At 41.5% G+C, this 15,172-nt stretch overlaps 1 protein-coding gene across 1 annotated transcript in view; it reads right to left on the bottom strand.

The window, feature by feature from the left end:
• The window catches only part of ZNF670 (zinc finger protein 670), a 73,077-nt gene extending 58,285 nt beyond the window's left edge, over positions 1 to 14,792 (bottom strand). The window contains exon 1 of the mRNA XM_024249520.3: positions 14,577 to 14,792. Coding sequence (XP_024105288.2) covers positions 14,577 to 14,579 — 3 coding nt within the window. The 5' untranslated portion in view covers positions 14,580 to 14,792. The remainder of the gene's footprint in view (positions 1 to 14,576) is intronic.
• Positions 14,793 to 15,172: the final 380 nt, after the last annotated feature.

Here is a 15,172-nt window from a genome sequence, read left to right as displayed (position 1 = left end):
TCCACCTGCCTCAGCCTCCCAAAGTGCTGAGATTACGGGCATAAGCCACCATGCCTGTCTGGTCTATGCATGTTCAACCAAGAAAATAAAAAGATGCCAACAAAACTAAAATTACTAAATGCACAAAAACACTGAAGTTATATAGCAGCAATGTTGCATAAAGGAGCTACAAGGGAAGAAAAGCAAACATGTGCTATGCTCAGATAAGGAGCCTGTTTCACCTATAGTTCAAAATGAAAACCCTCCTTGAGAAGGTTAAACATATTCCAGTTTGAGAGCCAGACTCTGCTGAAATGCAGCCCCAGAAGTGATGAGTCCCTGGTGATGAGGAAAGAAAACCTAAGGAGTTAACTCTGTGAGCACAACATGCCCTTCTGTCTTCCAAGTTTTCTTATGTGAAAAAATAAAGCCCCCCAAAAAAGACTGACAAGTTCAATTCTGCTAAAATTAAGAAGAGTCCATCAAATGGTAGACTAGAGTGAAAAGAAAAAATTACCTTGGGAAAAAATATTAATATTTGCAGTCTTTACAAATAAAGTGGAATAGTGTGCAGAGTATGTTTAAAGGGGGGAGGGGTAAAAGCAATAAACATACAAATAAATGAGAACTATTTGAAAACTATTTCATAGAAAATAATTGAAACCTATTTCACAGAAAATTACCACACAGGAAAAATGCTCAAAACCAACGATAATCAGTAAAAAGTATATACAGTCACATGGAAATAAAGAAACAAATAAGGCTAAGTATTTGTAAGGAATAAACATATATTTATGAAGGGTTGGTTTATCCATACATTCCACTGGCATTTTCTAGCAAATGTGAATTTATCTTTAACTTAAAAACCCAGCACTTTTTTTCTCAATGTGTAATAAATGTATGAAGCATTGCCACTTGGGACAAAAGCAAGGACACTGTCAACATCAAAAAATAAACGTGTAACAGCTCAAGTCCCATAGCAGTGTAATGGGGGAATAGGGGCACCCACAGCCTTAGACAGTACTCTGTGTGCAACAGACTGAGGCAAGAAATCACAAAAAAAGAGGAGAGTCAAGATGGTCAACCAGACACAGCCAGGAAGATCTTTTGCCCACAGAGCAGACCATCAAGTAGAACAGCACACTATAAACAGATCTTTGGAAAGCAGGCACTGACAGTGGACCGAGAAAGGACGCAGGCTGAAAGGGGAGAAAGGTGGGAACCCTACCCAGGATTGCTGAGGACCAGGACTCATTTCTGGCCCTGAGTGGTTCCCAGGGAAAGGGTGAGTAAGATAGGCATGGAGAGGCCCACTCTTGCCATGGTCCTCCAGGATCCTAGCTGCAGGAGACCCTACAGCCCCCATGGACACCTGAGCTGGAAAAGAGAACTGCTCAGAAAGTTGACAAAGACAGAATTCTAAGCTGCACAGAGCCCAGAGGTTTGGTGCAGTATTGGCTGCAGTGGAGCATGGTCGTGGACGCCCATCCCCCAAAGCTTGCCATAGTCCTCCAAGGCAAAAGTTTCTTGAGAATATAAACCACAAATAACATTCTAAGGCCCCTCAGCCATTTGAATGGACCCCTCATTTCAGATAAGGGTATTCCAAAGTTAACCTGGAAAACTACTTCAGGCCATGATGGGAAGAGGGAGTCAGACAACCTTCTTTATATCCTCCTCACTTTTGGAATTCGGGAAAAGCCAACCAGCATTAACATGAACACAGACCTTAAGTTCTGATAATAAACATTTACAATCTATTCTCTCTGAAGCCTACTATCTGGGGATTTCATCTGCATGATAAAACCTTAGTTTCCACAACCTCTTCTTGTTACCCAGACATTCCTTTCTGTTGATAACTCTTTCAACCAATTGCCAATAAGAAAATTTTTAAATCTACCTATGACCTGGAAGCCCCCACTCTGAGTTGTCCCACCATTCCAGATCAAACCAATGTAAATCTTACATGTATTGACAGACATTATTATGTCTCCCTAAAATGTATAAAAGCAGGCTGTACCCCCAACTACCACAGGTACATGTCATCAAGGACTTCCTGAGGCTATGTCATGGTTACATCCTGTAACCTTGGCAAAATAAACTTCCTCAATTGATTAAGACTTGTCTCGGCCAGGCGCGGTGGCTCATGCCTGTAATCCTAGCACATTGGGAGGCCGAGGTGTGTGGGTCACCTGAGGTCAGGAGTTCAAGACCAGCCTGGCCAACATGGTGAAACCCCATCTCTACTAAAAATACAAAAATCAGCCAGGCATGGTGGCGGGTGCCTGTAATCCCACTTACTCAAGAGGCTGACACAGGAGAATCGCTTGAACCTGGGAGGCAGAGGTTGCCGTAACCCAAGATCGCGCCATTGCACTCCAGCCTGGGTGTGAGAGCAAGACCCCGTCTCAAAAAAAAAAAAAAAAAAAAAAAAGACTTGTCTCAGATACATTGAGTTCACAAGTAGTTCCCCACAAGCACAGGCAACCAAAGCAGAAAGGGACAAATAGGATCACATCAAGTTAAAAAGCTCCAGCACAGCAAAGGATACAATCAACAAAGTGAAGAGACAACCCACTTAAATGGGAGAAAATATTTGCAAACTACGCATCTGAACTGGGATTAATAACCACAATATATAAGAAGCTCAAACAACTCTATAGGAAAAAAATCTAATAATCTGATCAAAAGATGGGCAAGGCTGGGCACGGTGGCTCACGCCTGTAATCCCAGCACTTTGAGAGGCTGAGGCAGTAGATCACTTGAGCTCAGGAGTTTGAGACCAGCCTGGCCAACATGGTGAAACCCCATCTCTACTAAAGATACAAAAATTGGCCAGGTGTGGTGGTGTACATCTGTAATCCCAGCTACTCAGGTGGCTGACGTAGGAGAATCGCTTGAACCCAAGAGGCAGAGGTTGCAGTGAGCCAAGATCACACCACTGAACTCCAGCCTAGGTGACAGAGTAAGATTCCGTCTCCAAAAAAAAAAAAAAAAAAAAAAAAAAAAGGGCAAAAGATATGAATAGACAGTTCTCAAAAGAAGACAAACAAATGGAAAACAGGCACATGAAAAGATGCTTAACATCATGGATCATCAGAGAAATGCAAATCAAAACTACAATAGGATATCATCTCACCCCAGTTAAAATGGCTTAAATCCAAAAGACAGGCAATAGCAAATTCTGGCAAGAATATGCAGAAAAAGGAACCCTTGTATGCTGTTGGTGGGAATGTAAATTAGTGCAACCACTATGGAGAAAACTTTGGAGATTGCTCAAAGAACTAAAAATTGAGCCGCCATATGATCCTGCAATCTCACTGCTGGGTATATACCCAAAAGAAAGGAAACCAGTATATCAAAGAGATATCTGTATTCCCATGTTTGTTGCAGTGCTGCTTACAATAACTAAGATGTGGAAGTAACCTAAGTGTCCATCAACAAATGAATGCATAAAGAAAATGTGGTAATATATACACAGTGGGGTACTATTTTGCCAAAAAAAAAAAAAAAAAAAAAGGATGAGATCCAGTCGTTTGCAGCAACAACACGGATGGAACTGGAGATCATGATGTTAAGTAAAATAAGCCAGGCACAGAAAAACAAATATCGCATGTTCTCACTTATTTGTGGGATATAAAAATCAAAACAACTGAACTCATGGGCATAGAGTCGAAGGATGGTTACCAGAGGTGAGGAAAAGTAGTGGAGAGCTGGAGGAGAGGTGGAGATAGTTAATGGCTAACAAAAAAAATACTTAGAAAGAATAAATAAGACATACTATTTGATAGCACAAGAAGGTGTCTATAGTCAACGATGACTTAACTGTATGTTTTAAGATAACTTAAAGAGTGTAACTTGATTGTAACTCAAAGGATAAATGCCTGATACCCCATCCTCCATGAGGTGCTTATTTCACATTGCATGCCTGTATCAAAACATCTCAAGTAATCCATAGATATATACACCTTGCATCTGCCCAAGAAAGTTAAAGAAGACAAAAAAAGGTAATAACAAATGCTGGCAAGGATATGGAAAAAAAGAGAATCCTTGTACACAGCTGGTGGGAATATGAACTAGTACAACTACTATGGAGAACAGTTTGAAGGTCTTTCAAAAAAAACTAAAAAGAGACCTGCCATATGATCTAGCAATTCCCCTACTAGGTATATAGCCGAAAGAAAGGAAACCAGTATGTCAAAGAGATATCCCCACTCTCACGTTTGTTGTAGCACTGTTTACAATAGCCAAAATTTGGAAACAACCTAAGTGTCCATCAACAGATGAATGCATAAAGAAAATGTACATATACACAGTGGAGTACTATTCAGCCATAAAAAAGCATGAGAGCCTGTCATCTGCAATAACATGGGTGGAACTACAAGTCATTAAGCTAAGTGAAATAAGCCAGGCGCAGAAAGACAAACAGCACATGTTCTTACTTACTTATGGGATCTAAAAATCAAAACAACTGAACTCATGGACATGAGTCAAAGGATGGTTACCAGAGGTTGAGAAGTGTAGTCGGGGGGATTGGGGAAGAGGTGGGGATGGTTAATGCATATTTAAAAAACAGAAAGAATAAGTAAGTCCTAGCATGTGACAGCACAACAGGATGATTATAGTCAGTAATAATTGTACACTTTAAAATAACTAAGTATAATTGGATTATTTGTAATACAAAGGGTAAATGCTTGAGGGGATGGACACCCCATTCTCCATGATGTAATTATTACAAACTGCATCCCTGTATCAAAATATCTCCTGTACCCCATAAATATACATACCTAGTATGTACCCACAAAAATTAAAAATAAAAAAATTAAGAAAAAAAACATTGATTAAAGACTTAAATGTGGCCAGGCACGGTAGCTCACACCTGTAATCCCAGCACTTTGGGAGGCCGAGGCGGGCAGATCACGAGGTCAGGAGATAAGACTATCCTGGCTAACACGGTGAAACCTCATCTCTACTAAAAATACAAAAAACTAGCCAGGTGTGGTGGCAGGCACCTGTAGTCCCAGCTACTTGGGAGGCTGAGGCAGGAGAATGGCATGAACCCGGGAGGCGGAGCTTGCAGCGAGCCGAGATCGAACCACTGCACTACAGCCTGGGCGACAGAGTGAGACTCCGTCTCAAAACAAACAAACAAATAAACAAACAAAAAGACTTAAATGTAAAACCTGTAACTATAAAAACCCTAGAGGAAAACCTAGGACATACCATTATGGACATAATCCTTGGTAAATATTTCATGACTAAGTCTCCAAAAGCAATTGCGACAAAAACAAAAATAAATAAGTGGGACCTAATCAAACTAAAGAACCTCTACACAGCAAGATAAACTGTCAACAGAGTAAAAAGACAACCTACAGAATACGAGAAAATATTTGCTATCTATGTATCTGACAAAGGTTTAATACCCAGAATCTACAAGAAACTTGAACAAAACAACAAGGAAAAATGGCAAACAACTCCATAAAAAAATGGGCAAGAATATGAACAGACACTTCTCCAAAGAAGACATACACATGTTCAAGAAGTGTGTGAAAAATGATGCTCAACATCTCTAATCATTAGAGAAATGTAAATCAAAACCATCCAGTCAGAATAACTATTATAAAAAAGTCAGAAAATAACAGATGTTTGCGAGGTTGCAGAGAAAAGGGAATGCTTACACACTGCTGGAGGGGATGTAAATTAGTTCAGCCACTGTGGAAAGCATTTTGGAGATTTCTCAAAGACCTTAAAACAGAACTACCATTCAACCCAGCAATCCTATTACTGGGTATATATCCAAGGGAATCTGAATCATTCTACCAAAAAGACACATGCATGTGTATATTCACTGCAGCACTATTCACAATAGCAAAGTCATAGAATTAACCTATATGCCCAGCAACAGTAAAATGAATAAAGAATATGTGGTACATATACATACAGGGAATATTACATAGCTATAGAAAAAAGCAAAATCACATCCTTTGCAGCAACATGGATGTAGTTGGAGGCCATTATCCTAATCAAATTAACACAGTGGCAGAAAAGCAAATACTGCATGTTCTCACTTATAAGTGGGAGCTAAACGATGAGTACACATAGACACAAAGAGTTAAATAAACACTGGTCATACTTGAAGATGAATGGTGAAAATAGAGTGAGGGTCTAAAAACTACCTATTGGTTACTATGTTCACCACCTGGGTGATAAAATCATTTGCACACCCAACCCCACCAGTGATGTTTGACCCATGTAACCATCCTGCACATGTAGCTTCTAAACCTAAAATAAAAGTTGAATAAGAAAAAAAAGAAACTGGTGAATGATGAAGGTCTGAATATGAAGATAATAAATTACACGCCTTAAAGTAATATGAAATCTTTTATACCCTATGTTATTTATACTGTTATTTTTTAAATGAGTTATCTATTTTGAATTTTCATTAAAATGTAAGAACTCATTTATAAATTGAGTAAAATACCTATTCCTAAATATTTGTATTTCCTTTCACAGTTTTATTCTTTCTTTTTTCTTCTTTTTCTTTTTCTTTTTTTTTTAGACGGAGTCTCGCTCTGTCGCCCAGGCTGGAGTGCAGTGGTGCAATCTCGGCTCACTGCAAACTCCGCCTCCCGGGTTCACGCCATTCTCCTGCCTCAGCCTCCCAAGTAGCTGGGACTACAGGTGCCCGCCACCACGCCTGGCTAATTTTTTGTATTTTTAGTAGAGACGGGGTTTCACCGTGTTAGCCAGGATGATCTTGATCTGACCTCGTGATCCACCCGCCTTGGCCTCCCAAAGTGCTGGGATCACAGGTGTGAGCCACTGCACCCAGCCACTTTTTTTTTTTTTAAACAGGGTCTCACTATGTTGCCCAGGCTAAAGTGCAATGGTGCAATTACAGTTCACTGCAGCCTGGAACTCTGAGGCTCAAGTGATCCTCCCACCTGAGCCTCCCAAGTAGCCGAGACCACAGCTCCGCACTGCCACACCTGGCTTTTTTTTTTTTTTTAAAGTTCAGGCAGGGTCTCGTCATGTTGCCCAGGCTGGTCTCAAACTTCTGAACTCAAGTGATCCGCCCACATCAGCCTCCCAAAGTGCTGAGATTACAGTGGTGAGCCACTGTGCCTAGCCTTATTATTTCAAACAAAAATTAATATATACTTAAAAAAAGAAACCACAGGCTGGGCTCGGTGGCTCACACCTGTAATCCCAGCACTTTCGGAGGCCGAGGCGGGAGGATCACCTGAGGTCAGGAATTCGAGACCAACCTGGCCAACATGGCAAAACCCCGTCTCTACTAAAAATACAAAAAAATTAGCTGGGCGTGGTGGCGCATGCCTATAATCCCAGCTAGTCAGGAGGCTGAGGCAGGAGAATTGCTTGAACCTGGGAGTTGGAGGTTGTGGTGAGCCGAGATTGTGCCATTACACTCCAGCCTGGGCGACAAGAATGAAACTCTGTCTCAAAAAAAAAAAAAAAAAGTATATACCTGAAGATATATATATATATATATACCTGAAGATATATATATATATATATACCTGAAGATATATATATATACACCTGAAGATATATATATATACCTGAAGATATATATATATATACCTGAAGATAGATATATATATACCTGAAGATAGATATATATACCTGAAGATATATATATATATACCTGAAGATATATATATACACCTGAAGATATATATATATACACCTGAGGATATATATATATACACCTGAGGATATATATATATACACCTGAGGATATATATATACACCTGAGGATATATATATATACACCTGAAGAGATATATACACCTGAAGAGATATATATACACCTGAAGAGATATATATACACCTGAAGAGATATATATACACCTGAAGATATATATACACCTGAAGATATATATATACCTGAAGATATATATATACCTGAAGATATATATATACCTGAAGATATAGATATAATATATACACCTGAAGATATAGATATATACACCTGAAGATATAGATATATACACCTGAAGATATAGATATACCTGAAGATATAGATATACCTGAAGATATATATATATACCTGAAGATATATATATATACACCTGAGGATATATATATATACACCTGAGGATATATATATACACCTGAAGAGATATATATATACCTGAAGAGATATATATACACCTGAAGAGATATATATACACCTGAAGATATATATACACCTGAAGATATATATATACCTGAAGATATATATATACCTGAAGATATATATATACCTGAAGATATATATATACCTGAAGATATATATACCTGAAGATATAGATATACTATATACACCTGAAGATACAGATATATACACCTGAAGATACAGATATATACACCTGAAGATATAGATATATACACCTGAAGATATAGATATATACACCTGAAGATATAGATATACCTGAAGATATATATATATACCTGAAGATATATATATACCTGAAGATATATATATACCTGAAGATATATATATATACCTGAAGATATATATATATATACCTGAAGATATATATATATATACATATGAAGACATATATATATATACATACACCTGAAGATAGATAGATATATATATATATATGTATACGCAAACCACACAAAAACATCTTTTTGGCACAATATTAATGGTATATTAATAGTAACATTAAGCTACTAAAAACTCAAGAGGTAAAACTATGCGCCCATAAAAAAAGAGCAAAATTCTGCTTCATGATAGTTAATCTACAAAGAATAAGAAAAAAATAATCAAAACTGCGGTCACATCTCTGAGCAGAAGTTAGAAAAGATCAGAACACCAGAACTGCACAAGGTCTGTTTATTCATCTGGACAGTGAGCCCATGACTTTAAAGTCTTATCATTTAAACTTAGCATAAAACAATTTATTCCAAGAATTATCTACGATTTTTTCAGGTCATATCACCCAATTCACTCGTTTTCAACCAAGAAAATCAAAATCTCACATTCAAATCACGGAATAAAATTCTTAAATACTTACCCAAACTGGAATGATATCCCAGCAAGATTTTATAAAGACGAACCCTATGCTCAGTAGGTTAAATAGGTTCCCAAGCTTGGGGACCTCAAGGTGGAGATACAGCCCAAGGTGGTTCATTCCTAGGGAATGAGTGAAGGAAGCCTGAGTAATCGGAAATTTAATTCTCGGAGCTCCACACACCCTATTTATCCCCTGCTCACAGTGAGGAAATGCTTTCTTCTCCAGGGTCTCAATTCTCACCAGTGACCAAACACTCTCCCAGAGTCAGGTGAAGGCTCTGATCTGTGAGTCCTTTTTCTGAGACCAAATGTGTGGACTTTGCTGAACACCAACCAATTCTCCAACACCTACTAATTGTCCAACAATTAAATTCTGACACCACTCAGAGTCAACGCATACCCCATAAGCTCACAGATCAGTTCCACAACACTGCCCACATTGCACATGCCAGTTGCAAGCCCCAGGAGCCCATCTATCCTTCTGACCAATTGCTTATAAGTCAGAGGTGCCCATCACCCCTTCCTCAAGTTTGATAACGTGAAAAACAACTATGCCCAGAACTCAGCAAAAATAATTTACTGATGTTTACCAGTTTATTATACAAGATAGGACTCAGGAACAACTCAATGGAAGAGTTGTAGAGGACACGGGAACATAGGAGGGGAAGATGGGGTGAGTAGGTAATCCTGTTAAATATCTGCAACTTAAAAAACAAACAACAAAAACATTCTTTGTGTTCTCCAGGAACAGCTTGATGAAAACAAACACCTTCTCATTATGACTTAGATGATGCTTCCTTTACGTATAATAAAGCCAGAAACAGACAGTGTAATTTTTTGTTTCGCCTCTTAACTAATTAGCTGACCAAATTTGTCTTCAGTGGTCAGAACAAAATACTTGTTAACCAAATTTTACTTAAGTTTCCCTCCTTCCCTCAGGCCCCTGAACTCTGATATACTCTCAGCCTGAGCCAACATACAACCCCTCTTGATGCCTCTCCTGTGAACCTGCTGATCTCAGGGTGAAATGTTCTCTGATCTAGAATCCATCCGGCCCTCTTCCTCTCCTCTTTTTTCTAATCTAGTTTGCTCCTTCCTATGAAAGAAAGCCCTTTTCTGCCTAAACTTTAACATGCTTGCTGCTGTTATACCAGGTGTTTTTCCTCATTGCAATACTTCAGAATAAACTCCCTTCTTACATAATTCTGAATTTACTTTATTGCAGCAGTTCCCCACCTTTTTGGCATCAGGGATCTGTTTCATAGAAGACAGATTTTCCATGGATGGTGGGGATAGTTTCGGGACCACACTGTTCTACCTCAGATCAGGCATTAGATTCTCGTAAGGAGCACACAACCTAGATCCCTCCCATGCACAGTTCACAATAGGGTTTGTGCTCCTCTGAGATTCTAATGCCACCACTGATCTGACAGGAGAAGGAGCTCAGGTGGTAATGTTCACTCACCTGCTGCTCACCTCCTGCTGCATGGCCTGGATCCTAACAGGCCACCGACAGGTACTGGTCCATGGCCCAGGGGTTGGGGACCCCTGCTTTATTGAATAATGTCTAGAAAGAATGCCAGGACAATGAAAATTACACCCTTAAAAAGGGGATCCCATCCTTTCAATCCAGGCCCAACCACATCCATCTGTTAACACCAGATTTCCAGAACTCTGTAGCTTCTCTCAATATAAAGAGCCCCTTTCGTGGCTGAGGTGAGCAGGCTGGGACATCTGTAAAGGGAGGCTCCCAAAGAAGAACTGAGTGAGGCACTTACATTTAATACCTCAACTGGAAAAGCCAAAGTATCTATCCCTATCATATAGTACATATGTCATTTATTTATTATTTCCATGATAACAAATCATCTCCAGGAGTTGCCAAGTCCTATCCCATAAAACTTAGCATTAAACTCCAATGTCCAGATAACAGGATACAGAACAGGGTTATCCACTGTTATAAATTCTTCACCCTGCAAAAAGGAGGTACTGATGTTTTGATAAATATTTGTAATTCACCAATTTATCTACAACACTTGCTTGTGGAAATGTATTCATTTTTCTGCAGCTATAATGGAAAAGAGATTTTTCATATTTTTCCCTGGTAATATTTTGATATAGTTTTGCTGTGTCCCCACTCAAATCTCATCTTGAATTGTAACTCCCACAATTCCCACATGTGGGAGGAACCTGGTGGGAGGTAACTGAATCATGGGGGCAGGTCTTTCCCATGCTGTTCTGGTGATAGCGAATAAGTTTCATGAGATCTGATGGTTTTAAAAACTGGAGTTTCCCTGCACAAGCTCGCTCTCTCTCTCTCTGCCTGCTGCCATCCACGTAAGATGTGACTTGCTCCTCGTTGCCTTCCGCATGATTGTCAGGCTTCCCCAGCCATGTGGAAATATAAGTCCTTTAAATCTCTTTCTCCTATAAATTGCCCAGTCTCAGGTATGTCTTTATCAGCAGCATGAAAACAAACTAATACACATTCCCAAAGCAAAGCCCTAGAATTCCATTTGAAATCTCCCTCAAAAAAGAACAGACTTGAGAAACTTACTACACTCACTCTCGGAAGAAAAAGTTTAACAAGATTTTTTTTTTTTTTTTTTTGAGACAGAGTCTCGCTCTGTCACCCAGGCTGGGGTGCAGTGGCGTGATCTCAGCTCACTGCAAGCTCCGCCTCCCGGGTTCACGCCATTCTCCTGCCTCAGCATCCCAAGTAGCTGGGACTATAGGTGCCCTCCACCATGCCAGGCTAATTTTTTTTTTTTTTTTTGTATTTCTAGTAGAGATGGGGTTTCACCATGTTAGCCAGGATGGTCTCGATCTCCTGACCTTGTGATCCACCTGCCTCGGCCTCCCAAAGTGCTGGGGTTACAGGTGTGAGCCACCGCGCCCGGCCAAGAATTTTTAACAAATGGAATATGAATAGATTTCCCCCCCCGAAATCCACCTCTTTCTTATCTCTGGAAATATTTTTTTTAATCTTTCAAGCTCTATGAATAAAACATAAAGTTAATGAAAAACTGAAACTGAACTAAGTGAATAAATCTTTTCAAGGCAATAAACTCAGGGAGGGGTCATGCTGACAGAACACAGACATCTCTGGGTCAAGTGTCAAGTCAGGTCACTGCATCACTTCAGAGATCCTCACAGGCCCATTATCCTCACAGAAATACTCAACGACCACCCTCCCAGGAGACACTGTACTGTGCCCCACTGTGTGCTTGAATTTTTTTTTTTTTTGAGATGGAGTCTTGCTCTGTCACCCAGGCTGGAGTGCAGTGGCGTGATCTCGGCTCACTGCAATCTCTGCCTCCTGGGTTCACGCCATTCTCCTGCCTCTGCCTCCCGAGTAGCTGGGACTACAGGCGCCACCACCACGCCCAGTTAATTTTTTGTATTTTTAGTAGAGACGGGGTTTCACCTCGTTAGCCAGGATGATCTCGATCTCCTGACCTCGTGATCTGCCCGCCTCGGCCTCCCAAAGTGCTGGGATTACAGTCGTGAGCCACCGCGCCTGGCCTGTGTGCCTGAATTTCTAAGTCCTTTTCTGCCTAAACTTTAACATGCTTGCAGCTCTTATACCTGGTGTTTTCCCCCATTGCAATACTTTAGAATAAACTCTCTCTTTTTTTTTTTCTTTTCGAGACTGAGTCTCGCTGTCACCCAGGCTGGAGTGCAGCGGCACCATCTCAGCTCACTGCAACCTCCACCTCCTGGCATCAAGCGATTCTCCTGCCTCAGCCTCCGGAGCAGCTGGGATTACAGGCATGCACCACCCGACTGGGCTAATTTTTGTATTTTTAGTAGAGACAGTGTTTTGCCATACTGGCAAGGCTGGTCTCAAACTCCTGACCTCAAGTGATCTGCCCCCCTTGGCCTCCCAAAATGCTGGGATTACAGGCGTGGGCCACCACGCCCAGCTAACTCTCTTCTTACATAATTCTGATGATGGTGCTTTTCTGGTTCCTGCACCATCTCACTGGGGTGGTTATTCCTTGTCCTTTGAGATAGTTCTCCTTTCCCAAGTCCGAGAAAATCCAGAGCGCAGGAATCATTTCTAGCTTTGTCCCTTAATACCAGCATCTGATTGGCTGCCACCAACGTGTCTCCAAGGAATGATGAAAACTGGGGTTGGAGGAAGAAAATTCTAATGCACCAGGGATTTGTTTTTTAAACGAAGAGTATACTAGGAGACGTCTCTCAACTCCAGGGCACTCAGATGCTGCCTGGAGAGGCTCTACTCCCATATTTTAAACTGTCCTCTGGGAGGAGATGGCCCACGAGAAGGTATTCATTAGACACTCCAAGAGATCTGGCTGCTAAACAGAGGACCAAGAAAAGATATGAGGGTGGCTGAGGACATATCGCCCTCTAAAGTTTCCAAAGATACTCTGGTAAAATGTGCACACTCAAAAAAGATAAAATTAGGAGATGCACAAAGACTTTTTTTTTTCTTTTTTTTTTTACAATTAACTGTCAGGTGATTATTTTCTGCTTTCCACTCATGTGTAACGTTCAGAAATATTTTAAGAGTGAAAACATATGTTTTCAGAACGACTCACTACTCTGAAAAAAATTAACACACTGCATCTGTATGAAATGTACAATAAAAGACAAATACTTGATAATGTTGCATTTGAATGTAGGAAAAGAATTGGAAATTTAGGATTTTACTGCAAGCCCCAGAAGAGTTAGGCGGTGGGAACAGGGTCGCTGATGTGAGATCCTGTCGCCATACACTTAGAAATGTGGAGTGTTATGTGAAAATAATTAAACACAGGTACTAGGGAGACCGAGGTGGGAGGATCGCTTGAGCCCGAGTCCAAGACTCCATCATACACATGTACATACACACATGAATGAATAAACAACCAACCAAAACGTAACTCACGCTTGTCTTGTAAATTAATAACTTAAAGGGAAACAAAACAGCCGTAAACAACCACGAACCCACCAATTAACCTCTGGTTACATAACCAGGGGATATCTGGCTGCATAGTCTATATGGGGTGACTACATAACTGTACACAACCAATTATTTAATTGGGTTTGCTTCCTCGGGTTCCTTACAAAAGCCTTTCCTTCCCCAAACCACAAACCACGCTGGTGGCTTCCTAACTCACGACTCTCTGCTCAAATAAACTCCTTAATATTTTAACAGCGCCTCAGTTTTCTTCCTAACAGGAGAAAGGAGGTTTTGGAGACTTCACAGAGCACAGCTCCTCCCAGGCAGGAACCCCGAACCCCAAGTCGGGACTCTCCCCTGAGGACCCTCCCGTCGGCACCGGACAATCCGAGGGAGATGGGGGTCTGCAGGGGCAGAGCTGCCCAGAAAGGGTTCCGGGCCTGGCCGAAGCGGCGGGGCAGGGACAAGCCAGGCGCCCGGGGTCTGGCTGCGGGTCCAGCCCCCGATCCTGTGCCACTAAGACCGCGAGGCGCCGGCGGAAACTCGGGTCGGCACCGCGGGGAGGTCCGGGTTCGCCACAACCGCTTCCTGCCGGTTCCCGCTTCCCGCCGGTTCCCGCTTCCCCTTCACGAGACACTTGGCCGGCACACTCACCATTTCCCAGTCTCCGGTCTGGGGTCCTCCCTAAGGACCTTCCGGGACCTGCAGGTCCCAGAGCAACAGAAGCTGCCGCGGGACCACTTGGACCTCCCAGGGATAAGGGGAAGGAGCAGCGGAGACGCACCGAGCTCGCCAGATTCGCGCTGCCCAACACAAAAGCCCCGCCAGGTCCCGGAAGCTGCCCGCTCCTTTGGCGGCGCGCTTGAGAGTACAGGCCTCTTCCCAGCGCCCGATTGGACAGGGCTTTAGGCCCCGCCCCTTCAGTCCTGAGTGACGGGAGATGCAATCAGACACGGCGCTGTGAGGCCAGGTTCTTTCCCCGCAGTCCTTTGCATTCTGCCCTGCGCTGAGACCTGGCGCCCCCTGGGGGACTTTCCCATTCAACCTTATACACAAGATTATGTCCATTTATGAGTAATATTTGTGATATTTACAATTGGAAACACTATGATGACAATTATTCTAAAATTTCAGATTTCACAACCTTCCTGGCCTCTGGTCTTTTGAGGAGGCAGCCTGAATTTTTTCTTTTTCTTGCTTCTAGTGGGATTAGAGGCAGCTTGAATTTTGAAAAGAGAATGTCCTCTCAG

The sequence above is a fragment of the Pongo abelii genome, chromosome 1 (assembly GCF_028885655.2).
Source record: "Pongo abelii isolate AG06213 chromosome 1, NHGRI_mPonAbe1-v2.0_pri, whole genome shotgun sequence".
NCBI lineage: Eukaryota > Metazoa > Chordata > Mammalia > Primates > Hominidae > Pongo > Pongo abelii.
This window is presented reverse-complemented; position numbering and strand designations above follow the sequence as displayed.